At 43.6% G+C, this 18845-nt stretch overlaps 2 protein-coding genes and 1 pseudogene across 3 annotated transcripts in view; 2 read left to right on the plus strand and 1 right to left on the minus strand.

Annotated features, from left to right (window-relative positions):
- LOC310791023 (long-chain fatty acid transport protein 2-like) overlaps positions 1–4180 on the plus strand; it is a gene marked incomplete at both ends in the record, with an annotated part of 7279 nt that extends 3099 nt beyond the window's left edge. The window contains 7 exons of the mRNA XM_083652739.1: positions 1311–1435; positions 2107–2301; positions 2598–2688; positions 2769–2967; positions 3176–3273; positions 3408–3538; positions 4007–4180. Of these exons, the coding sequence (XP_083508865.1) occupies positions 1311–1435; positions 2107–2301; positions 2598–2688; positions 2769–2967; positions 3176–3273; positions 3408–3538; positions 4007–4180 (1013 nt within the window). The remainder of the gene's footprint in view (positions 1–1310; positions 1436–2106; positions 2302–2597; positions 2689–2768; positions 2968–3175; positions 3274–3407; positions 3539–4006) is intronic.
- A 1314-nt stretch (positions 4181–5494) lies between these two features.
- Positions 5495–11205, minus strand: hdc (histidine decarboxylase; the record flags this gene model as incomplete). Its single annotated transcript, XM_083652863.1, has 12 exons — positions 5495–6295; positions 7123–7224; positions 7367–7465; positions 7562–7652; positions 7815–7977; positions 8139–8205; positions 8300–8443; positions 8691–8852; positions 10335–10457; positions 10611–10724; positions 10852–11024; positions 11178–11205. 12 exons carry the CDS (start codon positions 11203–11205, stop codon positions 5495–5497), a joined length of 2067 nt encoding a protein of 688 aa, XP_083508989.1.
- Positions 11206–16730: 5525 nt separating this feature from the next.
- On the plus strand, positions 16731–18382 carry LOC310791032 (E3 ubiquitin-protein ligase TRIM21-like; annotated as a pseudogene). Its single transcript has one exon. The product of its transcript is annotated as an E3 ubiquitin-protein ligase TRIM21-like (transcript).
- The last annotated feature ends 463 nt before the right edge of the window (positions 18383–18845 follow it).

Below are 18845 nucleotides of genomic sequence, written 5' to 3' on the forward strand. Positions count from 1 at the left end.
TATTCTCAACTGGAAGCATGGTTGCCGGTGACAAACACACGCGGAACACTGTAAAAAAGCTGGATGTCGCGCACCCTTCACTGTGCACAGCAAACTCAGCAGAGAGCCACCTCCCATACGGAGGAGGAGTGTGCTGTGCAGTTGAGGCGAGGCGAGGCGGGGCGGGGGGGGGGGTGGGGGGGGTGGGGGGTGTTGTGTGCAGAGCAGCACACAACACCCAGACAGACCCAGACAGCAGGACAGGATTGACAAACGCAAGCCAGAATATCCGATGCCCACCAGCAGCAAATCAAGACCAGCAAGAAGCTGCAACCAGCAGCACACGCAGGGGCCAGCGCTGCTGGTTGCAGCTAAAAATATAATTCTGCCAAACAAAATTCCCTGTTTTATTGAAGGAAATTATTTTTGAGGTGTGACTACATTAGAAAAGATTAGCTTCAGAGTCAGTGATGTGCTTGAAATGTTTAATTTCACAAAAGGCTCATTATCTCAGCTTCTAGAAAAAAATTGCTGTTTTTGGGTAAATCAAGCTATCTTCTCCGGCTCATAACTAAAGAACGGAAAATGGGATCAATAAACTTTTTTTGCAGATGATAGAATAGAGTCTCATCGTTCTTTGTGCGTGTTCAGTGTTTACATAGTAATATCACACAATATTCTGTGGGCCTCGAGAAATCACTGAAAACGCTCTGAAACTCTGGCACTGGGAGCGTCCGTTCTCCAAAAGTGGCTGGCACTCTGAGTTAATGAATATAAATAATCTAAGCTTAGTTTGTTCCACAATTGTTTAAAATCAGCGGTTCTCAAACTTTTTCTCGTCAAGGACCCCTAAACTGACACAAATTAGACCACGCGCCCCCATCTAATAAGATTTTGTTGCAGGATCCCCCATCTGATCTTTTTTTTTTATGTTTGATTACAGAAAGTGTATGAAACCCATGGCCATAAATTATAGTCATACATTCTGTCATTGTGTTACTTTGGATGGAATTATAGTGAAAATAAATGACCCCCTTTTTGCTGTGGACCTCCTGGAGCCCCCTCAAGGACCCCTGGGGGTCCCCAGACCCCACTTTGAGAAGCACTGGCCTAGATGGAGTTTGCATTCAGATGATGATATACCGAGGTTGATAAAGGTTGAATAGGCAGCTATAATCTCAGGATGTTGACGGAGTGGCAGTTTGGCTCTGATTTCCACTGTTTGTGTTTCAAAGTCCTCCTAAAGTTCAGAACTCGACGTCACTTGTTGAGCAGTTAATCTCTCGGCGAGGCCTTAGATGTTGCTGAATTTTGTATCCCTTTATTTTTAGGTGTCACTATTGTTTTGAGACGTAAATTCTCTGCATCCCAGTTCTTGGACGACTGTAGGAAAAACAACGTGACTGTTATTCAGTACATAGGAGAGATTATGCGCTACCTCTGCAACACACCAAAGGTACACTATTTATTTCACGGGTCATCATTATTGTTATGGAAGAATAACTAACAATATGCAGTGTTTCCCCTAGAAGAGATTTGAGGCCTGGAGGGATTTCGAAACGTACCCCGACCGCAACTGCGGGGGCCCTCGCTGGTGACGCTAAACTTTTAGCTAACCTGTTTGCATCTATATTCGCAATGGCATCCCAAGTGTCATCATACTATTATGGGATGCGATGTGAACAGTTGTATTATGGGATGTGCGTTTCCCAGGCAATGACACACGTTGACACGTTTTGGAACAGCTGGCACAATGCTCCTAAAAGCAAAATGCTTATTGTTTTGAATGATTTGGCATCTTCTATTACTGTCAACACCGTCAACAACAGTATTGTTGTATTGTATTGATGTGCCATAAAGGTTTATAGAAATTTTGGGGAGAGCAGGGAGGAGAAAAAAAGAAAAGCACATTTTTTTGCCTGGCGGGGGCGCCGTTGGCCTGGCAGGCCCGCCAGACCTGTACAATGGTAGGGGAAACACTGATATGTTGTTTAGTATAGTAGCAGCACACAGTATTTTGTGAAATGGGTATGTATGGAAATGTAACATCATGATGTAACAGGCTGCAGGCAGCGGTCAGAGATGTTTGTCGTTTATTTCACCACTGCCTCCCCCTTCACGTTTCAGAAAGACAATGACAGCCATCATAAAATCCGAGTGGCTATAGGGAACGGGCTAAGAGAAGACACCTGGGCTGATTTTCTGCAGCGCTTTGGGAACATTCGTATTTGTGAATGCTACGGAGCTACGGAAGGAAACTTTGGCTTTATCAACTATGTTGGGAAAGTTGGCGCTATTGGCAAAGAGCATTTTCTCCAGAGGGTAAGTGAGGGCCTAAAAAAGATATATCAGTATTTTTGTGGGATGTTAACACTAGTAAAGAAACATGATTTAGCTGATGAACTTTACAAGTGCTTCTATGTAATAATCATCACATTATTATAATTTAAAGAGCATAATTATTTAAAGAACTAGTATGAAATATATTTACAGAAATAGTATGAAATATATTTACAGAACTAGTATGAAATATATTTTCAGAACTAGTATGAAATATATTTACAGAACTAGTATGAAATGAAGTGTGAAAAACAAGTTTTTGCCTTGTTATTCCTCAGGCTCAGTGTCGGTATGCACTCATAAGGTACGACACAGAGAAAGAGGAGCCGGTCAGAGACTCCACAGGATTCTGTATTGAAGTCCCCAAAGGTCAGACAACAACAACAACAACAACACAGGAAGCTCAAATGACCTTTCACCTCTCACTTCCTTGTTGCTTTGAACTCCAGGAGAGACGGGTTTGCTGGTCGCTCAGATCGGAGCGAGGGCCCCTTTCATCGGCTACGCCAAGAACAAGCAGCAGACAGAGAAGAAGAAGCTGAGGGACGTGTTCGTTAAAGGAGACTTCTACTTTAACAGCGGCGACCTCCTGAAGATAGACCACGAGGGTTTTGTCTACTTCCAAGACCGTATTGGAGACACCTTCAGGTCAGTGGGTCACACCATGGCTCTAAGTGAATCAAATTAACAGTTGAGAATTCGGACACTATAAAAAGAAAAAGGCGAACACACTAAATAGTCCACTATTTGTGTCATAGGGACAAACAGGGCTAACATGTCCTTATACATCTTACAAAGTGTCCTTAATATCACACACAGGTGGAAAGTTACAAAGTGTGCTTAATATCACACACAGGTGGAAAGGAGAGAATGTGGCAACCACTGAGGTGGCAGATCTTCTGATCATGGTGGATTGCATTGAGGAGGCTAATGTCTATGGTGTGAAGGTGCCAGGTAACAACTTCATTATTATCCAATGATTTTGGAATTTGGTATTTCAAACACGTCCTAACAACGACATGCAAACGGGTGTTTACAATCCGCGTGCTGCTCTCTTTGACCTTTGACCTTTGACCTGAACTCATTAGGACACGAGGGGAGAGTTGGCATGGCAGCACTGAAGCTGAAAGAGGACATGGACTTTGACAGCGGAGCTACATACCAGCATGTTAAGACCTACCTTCCCAGCTATGCAAGACCGCGCTTTATTCGCATACAGGTGAGTCTGGCTGAATTCAGGTGTGATAACCTATAATAGAGCTCAACAGTCACGTGACATCTCTTGCCCCGGAAGTGAGTTTCCCATTCATTTTCTCCATAGACATTTAAAAAAAACCTTATATAACGAGTTTTACGGCTGGAGCCAAGCCACCCCGTGACCTACTGAATCGTGAGTGACCATACAATATTTCACTTGGAGCAAAAACAACAAATAAAGACGGGGGGGAATCAAAAATCCAGATTTTTTATTTTTTATTTTTGCTCCAACTGAAATGTTTTATGATCACTCATGATTCAGTAGGTCACGGCTTGGCTTGGTTCCAGCCTTAAAACTCTTTATATAAGGCTTTTTCTAAATGTCTATGGAGAAAATGAATGGGAAACTCACTTCCAGGGCAGAAGATGTCACGTGACTGCTCAGCTCTATAGAAAATGATGCATTTCACTCAAACCCCCTCTCTGGCAGGACTCGCTGGCAGTGACCGGCACCTTTAAGCAGATGAAGGTGAAGCTGGGAGAGGAGGGCTTCGACCCAGCGGTCATCACAGAGCCTCTGTTCTACCTGGACGACAGTAAGGGCTACATTCCCGTGACACAGGAGATGTTCAGCTCCATCGCAGAGGGAAGGCTCAGGCTCTGAACGTCTCTGAAAGCTGTCGCTGACTTTTCTCTTTATCATTGCAATAGTTGCGTAAGATTGATCAACATAAACTGGTACATTTGATTTTAGGTTTTAGACGATAAGGGGGGCCAAATAGACTGTGACTTTGAGCATTTATGCAAAGCAAATTTCATGAGCTATTGTACTGTACCAGCCCAGGATTATGTTAACCTTCTGTATGGAATGAATGTGTATCAAAATCAAAATATTTCAAGAAATATGAAATGATTTTGTTAAAAATGATTTTTAATAAAAAACAAACAAACAAACAGCATGACTGTAAGCATAATAATGTATAATCTCTCATCCCAAATCGCCTAATATTTTTGTGATTTTCCACTGACATGGTGAGGAAATGATCTTCAGTCCACCATGATCAAGGACTGTGCTGGCTTGTATCCCAGCTCTAACACATCTAATACAGTAAGTAAATAGCTTGATTCTGGATATCTGAATTATTGTGTGTGAATAAACTGTACACACACTGTGTTTCAGGATCATTACAGAAGCTTATGTAGAGTGGCAGCTTCATGTGGAGGAGGCGTGGTAGCTTCAGGATCATTACAGAAGCTTATGTAGAGTGGCAGCTTCATGTGCAGGAGGCGTGGTAGCTTCAGGATCATTACAGAAGCTTATGTAGAGTGGCAGCTTCATGTGGAGGAGACGTGATAGCTTCAGGATCATTACAGAAGCTTATGTAGAGTGGCAGCTTCATGTGGAGGAGGCGTGGTAGCTTCAGGATCATTACAGAAGCTTATGTAGAGTGGCAGCTTCATGTGGAGGAGACGTGGTAGCTTCAGGATCATTACAGAAGCTTATGTAGAGTGGCAGCTTCATGTGGAGGAGACGTGGTAGCTTCAGGATCATTACAGAAGCTTATGTAGAGTGGCAGCTTCATGTGGAGGAGGCGTGGTAGCTTCAGGATCATTACAGAAGCTTATGTAGAGTGGCAGCTTCATGTGGAGAAGGCGTGGTAGCTTCAGGATCATTACAGAAGCTTATGTAGAGTGGCAGCTTCATGTGGAGGAGGCGTGGTAGCTTCAGGATCATTACAGAAGCTTATGTAGAGTGGCAGCTTCATGTGGAGGAGGCGTGGTAGCTTCAGGATCATTACAGAAGCTTATGTAGAGTGGCAGCTTCATGTGGAGGAGGCGTGGTAGCTTCAGGATCATTACAGAAGCTTATGTAGAGTGGCAGCTTCATGTGGAGGAGACGTGGTAGCTTCAGGATCATTACAGAAGCTTATGTAGAGTGGCAGCTTCATGTGGAGGAGGTGTGGTAGCTTAAGGATCATTACAGAAGCTTATGTAGAGTGGCAGCTTCATGTGGAGGAGACGTGGTAGCTGTATTGGCCACAGGAGAAGATGACATCTTTCTGCAGGTGTAAGATAAGTGTTTTTGGGCGACTTGGGGAACACTCAGTGGGCAGCATGGCTGGTACCTAGCGCACTGCACCAACTGGTTACAGAAACTGGGCACACTGTAGAACTTCTTCAGCTTTTTTTGGACTTGTTTACCTGGAAGACCTGAAGTCATCTCTGGGATCTTGGACAGGGGGCCCGGCCCTGTAGCTGAAGGTAGGGGCCTTGGCATAGCGGGGGCAACCGCAGGGTCTTTAGCTGCAGGGCTCGGACCAAAGTCGTAGTAGCCGTACAGTGGCCCAAAGTGAGTGTAAGGCAGAGGCTCGCTGCTGCAGCTAAGCGAGCGCATTGGTCTCCTCTGTCGAATCCAAGCCTTGTCTATCCACAGCTCCACTTCGGCCTTGTCCAGCCCGGGCGCAGCAGGACCCTCCGTCTTCCTAGATGCTGCGTCTGAGTCGGGGTTGTTTGTCTCTGTGGTTTCTTCCGCTCTTCTCGCCTCTTCTTCTCCGGCTCGTGGTTCCTCCGTAGTGACCTGAGGCTGCCTCTCAGCCAGAAGATCGGAAGCCGTTTTGGAGATAATGCCCCAATCCTTGAGGATGTCGTCCGAGGTGGTGAACTGCGAGGTCACCGTAAATCGGATGATGCGTTTGGTGTGAACGTCTGCAGGGATGAGGTACATGGTGCCGGACCGCGTCAGCCTCCGCAACAGCTCCTGGGTCAAATCATTTCCTGCCTGGAGTGGGAGAATTATTACTAATTATTAATTATGACTTCAATTATTTAATTATTACTTATTATTATTAATTACTATTAAGGGCTGTGGGACTACAAAGCCATAAAAATATATATATTTATACTTTAGAATAGTTTAAAGTCAGAATCAGAATCACTTTTATTGCCACAATATGTAAAGATTACATACGAGAAATTTGTCTTAGTGTAAGTATGCGATCATATCAATATTCAGAGATAAAAAGAAAAGATCTAAAAGGCTAAAATCACAACATTGCAAGTGCAGTCCAATATATACAATATACACGAATAGGAGGAGTGTTAAATAGGCATTAAAAATGAATTTACAGTTATAAGTATTCAATAGGAATTCAGGGGGTAGTGGGGAGGGGGGTTGGTAGAGTCCTTAGTAGAGGGGGGTTTTGGGTCTTGTTGATGAGGCTGATGGCAGTTGGGAAGAAGCTGTTGTTGTGACGAGAGGTTTTGGTCTTGACAGACCTCAGAGGCCTCTTGCTGAAGGGGAGCATTTCAAAGAGTGTGTGTCCGGGGTGGGACGGGTCGGCCATGATTTTACCAGACCGCTTCAGCGTCCTGGTGGACCAGGTCTGTGATTACTTGACCCGTTACCTGTGCTTGATAAGACTAGTTTAAGTGATACTAGACTCACCTTTGAGCTAGGCCTACAACTCAACAATCATTAAGCCAGTAAAAACAAGTAACTTAATGACCTGGACTCAGCACTAACTTTTTGCTTTCAACACGTTTAATCATTTGCTCTGGATATTGACCTTGTTTGATAGGACTTAAACAGTGTGAGTGTTTGCGTACTTTCAGACAGAAGACCACCAGGCCAAGGTGCCTCTCAGCAGGAACCTCAAAATGGGGGTCACTCCTTATCTGAGATTCCAGGAGCTTTGCCATCTCGATGCCCTGAAACCACAGGAAAGATTCACATGTCATTTCTGAAACGATAAAAGTTCCGCCCCGAAGCCAGTCCATACAATAAACACTGAGGCCTTCATTTGGTGATATTTAATATTTTCCCCAAATAATTTACATAAAGAGAACTTACGTGTCTGATGTGAGCCTGGAGGTTTTTCAGTCCAAAGGAGCGCATGACAAACCAGAGCTTCAGAGAACGGAAACGTCGGCTGAGAGGAATCTGCCAATGCTGAACGAAAAAAACAAACATTAAAGTGTTATATTACAAAATGATACACTATTATAAGCAAATATTCAATTGGATGGAGACAGATGGAAATCATACCATAAAGTCAGTGGCCGCCTGTGAGTTGTCATGTCTGAGGTAGACTGGATCAACACTAAAGGTCTGCTGGAGCTTGTATCTGTCCTTCACCCTGTGGTAACACAGACACACCATGTTACCTGGCCTTTATTCACCCACAAGCACTATTCACATCACAGACCGACATTTAATTTGTCTCGATTTTTTTTCTCCCCTCTTAGCTTTTCTATGTTGTCTATCTATGGAAGCGAGATCATGTGCTGTTGGTCCTCACCAGAAGGCTGTGCAGTCAAAGTGAACCATCATCCACTTGGAAGGGTTGAAGACAAAGGAGTCTGCAAACTCCATTCCCTCCAGAGAGCAGCGCAGCTCCGGGCAGAAGTACGCTGAGCCGGCGTACGCAGCGTCAACATGGAGCCACAGGCCTTCTTCTGCACCTGGACAACCAAACCAAACTGTGAACATCTGAGATGATCAGGAGGAGGAAAACACCACAACTCCCACAGGAAGTGAGTCTCAATGTGGCATCATGACATTTCACTCGACAATGTTGTTAATGAAGACACTATAGAGGTATTAAGTATACATGAAGACCTACACACTGGCCCCAGTTCAGACAGGTTGTCGAAGGCACAAACGCCTGTAGTTCCCAAAGTGGCACACAGCTGCAAAGGAGAAGAAAAAAACACCAAAAAAACACACACAATGAGCAATTTTGTACTCGTGTGCATTTAATATATTCCTTATTAATTCACCTACCATAAAAGGGACCAATCCCCTCCTCCTGTCTTCCTGAATGGCTTGTTTCAAAGCATCTCCTCTCAGAGAAAACTGCTCATCGGTGGGCAGAAACCTGATCTTCACCAGAGAGATCAGCCCGGCCTTCTCAACCGAGGAATGGGCCTGTGGACAGAGTGTCAATATCCCACTTTCATTTAATTGGACTGATCGCAGCCACAAACTAGTCACATTTAAGTGACACTCACCTTTTTGATCACAAAATAGGGCATTTAAGTGAATGATTTTGAGTGGGTTTCTTTCTAACCCTGGTATCTGTCACCTTTTTCACTCTCCATGAGTTTATTTGTTTATTGAGTTTGCATCCCTATGACAGGATGCTGTGACAGCAGCAGTGGTGAGAGAGACTGACCTGGTCTGAAGCATAGGCCACCAGTCTGGAGTTGAGGACCGAGTCATCCAGGTCCTGGTCCAGGTCCTGGTCCAGGTCCTGGTCCAGCTCGGCCCGCATCTGCAGGATCCTGTCTTTCCTGGCTGCCAGCAGAGCCACCAGGGTGCTCTCACTGACTGTGCTCTAACAGGACAAAGAGACTTAAGTGCCCAATCCATGAGGAATCCAATGAGTCTAAATCTAGGTGTTTAGTCAAATGACGCCATCTATGGAGAGTGTTGGGCAATAGCTGTGCATGTGCAATAAATCAGTGATTCCCAACCAGGGGCATGTGTACCACTAGAGGGACTTGAGCAGCTTGCAGGGGGTACTTGGAAATATTTGGGATTACAATTTATTTCCAAAATGATGAAAAACAAAAAAAATTCAAAAGTCATTTCATAACTTTAAGCCCATTGTTAAAATGGCACGTGCGCGCCGCAACTAGTTCCCCCTTTACTTTACTTTATTTCATTTAGCAGACGCCTTTATCCAAAGCGACTTACAACAAAATACAACAAGTTCAAATTAATTACAGTATAGGCAACATCAATTATAGAATTAAAAAGAAAACATAGCAAGCAACACAAAGTGGCAGGTGTCAACTGTTACATGACTGATAAATGGCTCAAAAACGTCCAGTTGCTGACATCGCTCCAGATTCAGGTTTAGGGGAGCCTGGTTACAAAAGGAAGAAGGAGGCCACGCCCACACACCTGCAGTTCAGTGAAACATATATTTGATATGGATTTACTTGTACGTCTGCATATGACACTGACATCAACAGACATGAGTGAGGGGGGACTATTGATATGGCAAAACAGCTCAGGGGGTACATGAGACTAAAAAAGGTTGGGAACCACTGCAATAAATAGTGCGAGGTGCAGCCTACCTGCAGTACGCCTCCACCTCTGCTGTCAGGGTGGTGTAGCCTACCTGCAGTATGCCTCCACCTCTGCTCTCAGGGTGGTGGTGTAGCCTACCTGCAGTATGCCTCCACCTCTGCTGTCAGGGTGGTGTAGCCTACCTGCAGTATGCCTCCACCTCTGCTGTCAGGGTGGTGCAGCCTACTTGCAGGATGCCTCCACCTCTGCTGTCAGGGTGGTGGTGTAGCCTACCTGCAGTATGCCTCCACCTCTGCTGTCAGGGTGGTGGTGTAGCCTACCTGCAGGATGCCTCCACCTCTGCTGTCAGGGTGGTGGTGTAGCCTACCTGCAGTATGCCTCCACCTCTGCTGTCAGGGTGGTGCAGCCTACCTGCAGTATGCCTCCACCTCTGCTGTCAGGGTGGTGGTGTAGCCTACCTGCAGTATGCCTCCACCTCTGCTGTCAGGGTGGTGGTGTAGCCTACCTGCAGTATGCCTCCACCTCTGCTGTCAGGGTGGTGGTGTAGCCTACCTGCAGTATGCCTCCACCTCTGCTGTCAGGGTGGTGTAGCCTACCTGCAGGATGCCTCCACCTCTGCTGTCAGGGTGGTGTAGCCTACCTGCAGTACGCCTCCACCTCTGCTGTCAGGGTGGTGGTGTAGCCTACTTGCAGGATGCCTCCACCTCTGCTGTCAGGGTGGTGGTGTAGCCTACCTGCAGGATGCCTCCACCTCTGCTGTCAGGGTGGTGGTGTAGCCTACCTGCAGGATGCCTCCACCTCTGCTGTCAGGGTGGTGGTGCAGGAAGAAGGAGGGGAGCCCCAGCGCTTTACACAGCCAGTCCATCACGTTCATCTCCAGCTCTGTACATGCAGGGCTGGAGGCCTGTGGTCCAGAAGCACACAACACAATCCTCTATGAGTGAGAAGCAAACTGTGACTTCACCATGTTTCATCATATAGTCCTGACATCTTTGTTGATTTACGCTGCATAGGGGGAGATGGAGTATATAACATGAAAAACAAAGGTGTTCATTACCCAGGTGAAGCCAATGCAGTTAATGGCATCAGCCAGCATGTCTCCCAGCAAGGAGGGCCATGAAGTCAGACTAGGGTAGTAGGCGTGCATGTGAGGACTCTGCCAGTGAACCACCTGGGGAAAAGTCACATCTCAAAACACTTAGTCACTAACAATTCATCCTGATTTCAGTGAGTTTCAGTTTAATTTATTTTCAACTTCCACATGATTGAAATGGTGATGGACGGGTGACAGAACTTACTCCAGGCATGATGACTCTCTCGATGTCATTGAAAATGCTCTCCCACTCCTCCGGCTCTGCGGGGGCGCTGTCAGGCAGCAGCTCCTTCATGTAGCCCGGCTTCACATCGGGAATCACCTTCCTCTCCCTGATGGAGCCCAGGTACTCCGTGATGTAGTCCACCAACTCCTTACCTGCTCAGTCGCAGTGTCACAGCTGGAATGGGCTTACATTTTTACCGTTATATTTATTTTTGCTTTGTTATATTCTATTTATGTGCAGTGGAATATAATAACGACACAGTGCCAAGGGCGTCAAATGTATAATAATATGGAAGGCGTGATTACCTCTGCGATTGTATTCCTCAGCCTGCATCCTTGCGATGAGAGGGGGCTCCGACCACAAAGAGATACAGAGGAGTTGCTGTGTGTAACAGGTGGCAGCAGTGATGCTGTGTGAGAGAGATCACACACCTATATAGACCCCACTGTGGTGGACACGCCCTCAATTACTGACGCATTTCAACCACTAAACCATGTTCTGCGTAGCGCTCTTTCTATTTCTGGCATCATGGGCCTATCAGCCCTTTGCTCAAATTGTATATGAAATATTGACCTTCCTGTGGGTGTTGATGGTGATGAGTTGTTCATTGTCTTGTGCACTATATTAAAAAGAAGAAGAAAATAAAGGGTTAATGCTTTATTTTACGGGTTCACAATTTATTAGTAATCTCCTACAAAGTAGTTTAGTAGTCCTACTAAGTGCTTTCTTAGGAGTGTGTGTGTGTGTGTGCATGTGTGTGTGCGTGTGTGTGCGTGCGTGTGCGTGCGTGTGTGTGTGTGTGTGCGTGTGTGTGTAACTAGATTGAGGCCTTTCTCTAAAATTGCCATATTTACATTTTTAATAATTTACTGGAAACAAATATTACTGATAAAAAAAAATAATTACACCTTCTGACTTATCCGATGGCAGGGGATGAAAACCATACTCTTGTATTGAAAACAACATTGTCTACTTGATATCTGAAATGGACACCCACCATGAGGCCACCACACACATCCAGTCAAATAATAGTATAATACAATACATCAGTGTGTCTGCATCCCGCGGTGGGTGAGGGGCTCATCCTGGGATGCACAGACACACTGATGTACAAGTTCTATTTAATTTGATGTTTTATGATATAAAATGGCTTCTTAGTCACTTACAAAATAACAATAGTAATGTAACCTGCCCTCTGTGGACGTATCAGGGATGAAAACTAGTCACATTTAGGTGACAGTCACCTTTTTCATCCAAAAACAAGTACATTTCCTGTGTAACTTGCCAAATACTGATAGCCAGTGTTGGGGGTAACTCATTACAAAAGTAACATATCACATGTAATGTATTACTTTTAGCAGTAACTCAGTAATATAACTTATTACTTATAGGATTTCAGTAATATTATACCAGTTACTTTGTCAAGTAACTCAAGTTACAAATTGAGTTTTTTTTTAATCAAAGCACATATTTAAAAAAAGATACAATCATTTCCTAATCAAACTGTGTGTTTTTATGCAAATAACCACTATAGATGACAATAACAAAGGAAAAGAATAACATTTAGAATTTTGGATTGTTTACACAAGGCGGTTGAAATGATTTTTTGGGATGGTTCCGGGGCCGCGATTTGTCATTCTGCTGCTGCTGTTGTTTTGGTGAAAGTAATGCAAAAGTAGTGTAATAAGTAACGAGTTACTCTACACAGACAGTAATATTGTAAAGTAACTTATTACTTTCAAATGAAAGTAACTAGTAATATGTAGTATATTACATTTTGAAAGTAACTTGCCCAACACTGCTGATAGCAAACGTCTGTGTGTGATGAACACCTGTGAAATGACTCTGAAGCGTCTCTCAGCTGGCAGACTCAGCAGTGATGCTGCTCTCATCATTTGAAACAATATTCATTGCTATTTCCTCTTCTCATATAGCCTGAGCGTTTGACAGAGCACGGTTGTTCTGGCAGGACTAGCAGCGGTATTTGTATTGGATGATGACTATAGACAAATATAAAGGTAAGGTCGTAAGGGGACATTATAAAAATGAACAATGGATGAATACACAGTAGAAGGTAATATGATGAGGGCAAAGCCATCTATGTCATATCTTATCGATGCTTTTGAACCTCTCACAAAAGCCGGAGCAGCAGCTGGACTGCTCACACACTCCGGGGTTGGGTTGGGTATTTACTGTGCATTGTGCTCAGCATGTGCAGGCTCCCATCTCCTTCTCTGCTGGAGCCATTGGTAGGATGTCAACTAGTCGTAATCCAAACACACCAGCCACACATCACTTACACACAACTACAACTATGATGAGAGGCAATCAATTCCTTCCACTCATTCTAACAATGAGACTAAGGGAGCAATAGAGGATGTTTACCTGAGCCGTTTAAAACCAGATCCCCTTCTCAGTCTGTTTTATGTGGTGATTTTATTTTTTATTTTCTATTTTCTATGCGATCAGTGTTGGATCAGTGCTTTTAGACATAACTAAAAATATTAATTTAAAAAGCTTGTGTGTAGTTTCAGGGAAATTCTGTGTCATTTTAAAATGTGTATAAACACCTCGGCTGTGCTGCTTTCAAACATCAGCAAAACATAATCGTAATGTTTCGGTGTCTCAAATTTATTTAAATAACCTTTTGTGATGCTACTCTCAGAAGGGCTACAGTATCTGAATACCAAATGAAACGGGGGGTGGAGCTTTTGTTCTTTATAAGACGTACACAATAGATGATTCAGTGAACATTTCTCACAAAAAACTAAGAATATCTTGAATATTGAAAACTTTAATTCAATTTAGTTTAATTTAATTTAGTTGAGTACATATACTAAATGCCTGGGCGGCCAGCATGGCAGTGATATTTGACAATTTAGCTGTAGCTCAGTCAAACTTTATTCAATGCTAGTTTTCATTGTGAATTAGAAAATGTTTGGGGGGCCAGTCAGCACCCTATCGCGGGCCGCATCTGGCCCCCGGGCCGCAAGTTGAGTATCACTGAACTAGAGGCTGAAGTTGAACTGAGCTTTTTCATCTGAATCTCAGTTACTTCAGAGTTGAGCTCACACTCTCACAAGTTCTGTGAATATGAGCAACACATCACATGTTGCTCAGACGTTTGATCCCACTGGAGGGAGGAAGACAATATAAGGCAATCAGGCCCGTATCCAGGGTTTCGAAATTGGAGAGGTCCAGACATGGCAAGGGGGCGCCGCTGATTTTTTTTTTAGTCCCCCCCCCCTTGTTTAGCCATATTTAGAGTAATATATCATTTTAAATTAATTAAAAAAATTTTTTTTTACCTTTTTTAGCCATATTTAGAGGAATATCTCATTTTTAATTAACATTAGGATACTGTTGTGATGTAATTATTCAGTATTTTCTCCTTTTCTCACTCATGCAGAGCAAAGAGGGAGATATATAGCATGATGATAATGCTCTATATCTCCCTATTTGCTCTGAATACACCAGTTAACATGACACAGACTTAACATGATAGAAATATTATCAGCAAACTTAATGAGTAGACTAATTATTCTGATCTGAATGGCATATATCAAGAAACATTGACTCCTCTCTTTGCTGTATAGTGGGAGGTGCATTTTTGAGTAGGCTATTAAAATAGCATGTCAAGTTCACATTTCTTTATTGCCAGATTAAACAATTCGTATTGGTTGTTGGTTGGTTCAACACAACATGTGCGTGCATGCGCGCTTCTTCTTTTTCTCTAGCCTACAAGCATGTTACTTCCTTGATTGTTATTGTTGATAATTTTATTTAAATAGGCTACATTTTCATTTCCCGAAACATTCTTAAACAAGAAAGGAACATAGTGCACTGCAAAATATTTTTAATTACCGTACATTTGTAAAAAAAAAAAAAAAAAAAAAAAAAAAAAAAAAAAATTGAGAAAATATTTTTTTTTTTCTGAAATTATTAGGGAGGTCCGGACCTCGGTGTCCTCATAGCTAGATACGGGCCTGACCTGGATACAGCTCTTTTGCCACTGCTCTGTCTAAACACTAATATTATCTACTGTACTCACCTGTGTACGTAAGACTCCGCCGTATTGTTGAGAACGGCCTGGTGAACTTAGATTTATTTGCAGTGTTGTTGCTCTGAGTTAGCATACGTTAACGAATACGTTATTTATTTATTTATTTATTATTATTTTATCTCTTTATCCAATGATGAGAAATGACATGTTTTTGGAGTGTGTAACCCTCTGAGTCTAATTGACCACTCCTTTATAATGTCTGTCTAACTGCATCATTGTGAAACTACTACTACTAGAATTCAGTAGGTGGCGGTAATGCACTATAAACTGTTTGCCAACCGCCATAAAACTCTAAAGAAGAAGAAGAAGAAGAAACGCGTGTGTTTCAACGTCACATTGCCGAAGTACGCTATTAGAGCAACAAACACTGCAAATAAATTAGTTCACCGTTCTCAACAATACAGCAGAGTCTTACGTACACAGGTGAGTACAGCTGATAATATTAGTGTTTAAACAGAGCAGTGACAAAAGAGCTGTATCCAGGTGGGATGTTTCCACTTGTGTAGTGGTGCCTGGAGAAGTGTTATTTATAAGCGCCATACAGCAGATAAACACCATGTGTTACACAGTGACATGTAACACTACTCTTGTATATTTAGTTCACCCACAAATGGGACAGTAATAGCCTAATTATTTGCACATTGTCACTTAACTTTTACGGCTTAACTTCAGGAAGTAGCCTAGCTAAGCATCATAGCGTGTTTGTCATTTCAGATAACCACATGGCTCTCTGACATAGCTACTTATCACAGGATGTCATTAGGAGATTAACCTCGCGTCACCAGGCTCTTCTCGGCGAGAAAGAGCCTGGCTCCCGCCCACAATTGATTTTGTCACCCTACTGGTTCCCGCCTAGAGCCCGCCCTAGACCGGATGGCAGCGTTTCTAGCTCGTCAACTTTCACGTTAACTTGACAATTTGACCCAAGTATCAGAATCCTCTTTCACCGTTTTGACCGGTGTGTCAGGCGGTGGTGGCGGAGATGCCATATTGCATAAACGTTTTGTTTTATGTAACACTAGCTTTGTTTTGATCAGACTCTAGTTTAGGTAACATCACCGCGTCAAGCTAACGGCAACAAAGACGTTGTTAGGCGCATTGCCATCCGGTGTTAATTCTGGGTCCGGGGTTTACGCCCCCATGACAAAAAGCGGGGTGGAAGGTGCCCAGACTATTAGGAGATGAGCATCACTCTCATGGCTTCAACAACATGAACAAAACCAGGAATTCACTATTTTAGCTTGATTAATTTGTGCACATTGAGTCAGATGAACGCTGCTGGTCTGTCTCCTCTAATCTGTAACACCTGCCTCCATTTGGCTCTCTGTTAAACAGATCAGTGCATGTCTTCAGAAGTTACAGGACTGATGGCTGTCTATAGGAGACTTTTTAAATGACAGTTTAACTCAAAGATATGATAGGCTGCACCACTGAAAATTATTTAGCTAACGCTAATATTTAGTTATCGCCTAGTAAACAACAGATTACAGTATAGCTAAATATGATTCCTTCACTGTCCCTGCCCTGCTAGGTGGCACAAGTTACACTAGTATATAGGCTATAGAGGGGATTTGGAAGTGGGTATACTCAATGCTGACTGAAAAACACCCTGCACTGCTGCTACTGGATGTTTCCTTGTTTTCATTTTGCACTACTTGTCAAATAAAGTTTCCAGTGAATTGCAATTTAACCACATAACTCAAAATGACTTGATAATATTACAATAATATAACTTTGATTGGCTAATATGTATATTCAAGAATTGTGTTTCACTTTCTGTCTCTGTGTCTTAGACATGTCTGCTGCCAGCTGTCTCCTCTCTGAAAAGCAGTTCCTGTGCTCCATCTGTCTGGATGTGTTCACTGATCCAGTCACCACACCATGTGGACACAACCTATGCAAGAACTGCATCACTCAGAACTGGGATGTTAATGTCCCATGCAAGTGTCCCATGTGTCAAAAGCGTTTCAACAGAAGACCTGAGCTGCAGGTCAATACTTTCATATCTGAGATGGCTGCTGAGTTCAGAACGTCAGCTAAGATGAAAGCCAGCAGCTGCCCAGACCAACTATGTGGCAAACCAGGAGAGGTTCCCTGTGATTTCTGCACTGGGCCCAAACTGAAGGCCCTGAAGTCCTGCCTGGTGTGTCTGGCCTCCTACTGTGAGACTCACCTGGAGCCTCATCAGAGAATCACAGGCCTGAAAACACACAAGCTGGTCGATCCTGTGGAGAACCTGGAAGAGAGGATGTGTAAAGAGCATGAGAAACCACTGGAGCTGTTCTGCAAGACTGACCAGATGTGTGTGTGTGTGTGCTCTGCACTGTTTCAGACCACAGGTCACATCAAATTGTTCATCTGAAAGAAGAATATGATGGAAAGAAAGCTGAGCTGGGGAAGACAGAGGCTGAAATTCAGCAGATGGTCCAGGAGAGACGACTGAAGATTCAGGAGATCAAACAGTCAGTGGAGCTCAGCAAGGAAGATGCAGACAGAGAGATAGCAGGTAGTGTGCAGGTCTTCACTGCTCTGATACAGTCTGCGCAGAGAGGCCAGGATGAGCTCATTGAGACGATTGAAGAGAAGCAGAAAACAACAGAGAAACAGGCTGAAGGCTTCATCAAAGAGCTGGAACAGGAGATCTCTGAGCTGATGAAGAGAAGCGCTGAGGTGGAGCAGCTCACACACACGGAAGACCACCTCCACCTCCTCCAGAGCTTCCCATCCCTGAACGCTCCTCCACAAACCAAGGACTGGGCAGAGGTCAGTGTCCACTCATCATATCAGGGGACTGTGAGGAGAGCTGTGGAGAAGCTCAGGAAAGAGATGGAGAAGCTGTGTGATGATGTTGAGCTGAAGAGTGAGCTGAAGAGGGTCCAGCAGTATGCAGTGGATGTGACTCTGGATCCTGATACAGCAAACGCCAGGCTCATCCTGTCTGATGATGGGAAACAAGTAAATGAGGATGATGATGGTGATGAAGAGACAAATCTCCCAGACAACCCAGAGAGATTTGCTCCGTGTGGCTGTGTCTTAGCAAAGCAGAGCTTCTCTTCAGGAAGGTTTTACTACGAGGTTCAGGTTAAAGGGAAGACTAAGTGGTTTTTAGGAGTGGCCAGAGGGTCGATCAACAGGAAGGGAGTCATCATAGCGAGACCACAGAATGGCTTCTGGACTATAGGTTTGAGGAATCGAAATGAGTACAAAGCTTTTGCTGGCCCTCCTGTCCTCCTCTCTCTGAAAAGGAAGCCTCAGAAGGTTGGGGTGTTTGTGGATTATAAGAAGGGTCTGGTCTCTTTTTATGACGTAGATACTGCAGCTCTTATCTACTCCTTCACTGGCTGCACCTTCACTGAGAATCTCTACCCACACTTCAGTCCCGGTCTTAATGATGGTGGTAAAAACTCCGCTCCTCTGATCATCTCTCCTGTCAATCACACAGATTAGACCATTGGTTTTTCTCAGAGGATTCACTGTAATTTAAAATCATTTTACACACGTTCACTTGCTGGTTTTCTAATGTTGACTTTTATAAAACAACAGAAAAACTACTAAACAGACTTGTTTCAGCACATTTGAAGATTACTTTGTTTTTTCAACGGAAATCCCAGTAACTATTAATGTATCTTGTCTATTTACCTTTCTTCTTCTTGGCAAATTATTTAGTTTTATAATGAAAAAAGTTAAAGAAACATTAAACTCTGGACTGTGGTTAATATATGCTGTATTTTTCTTTATATCCTGTTTTTCTGTATGGTATTAATTTCAGCAAACACAGTGTAGCACTGTCGCCTCACAGCAAGAAGGTCCTGGGTTCGATTTTTTTGTAATAATTTGTGTGGAGTTTGCATATACTCCCCTGGGGTTTCCTCGAGATAAGAAAAAAAATGCAATATACAGGGGTCATTAT

Source organism: Poromitra crassiceps, assembly GCF_964638095.1.
Source record: "Poromitra crassiceps genome assembly, chromosome: 16".
In the NCBI taxonomy this organism is placed as follows: Eukaryota; Metazoa; Chordata; class Actinopteri; order Beryciformes; family Melamphaidae; genus Poromitra; species Poromitra crassiceps.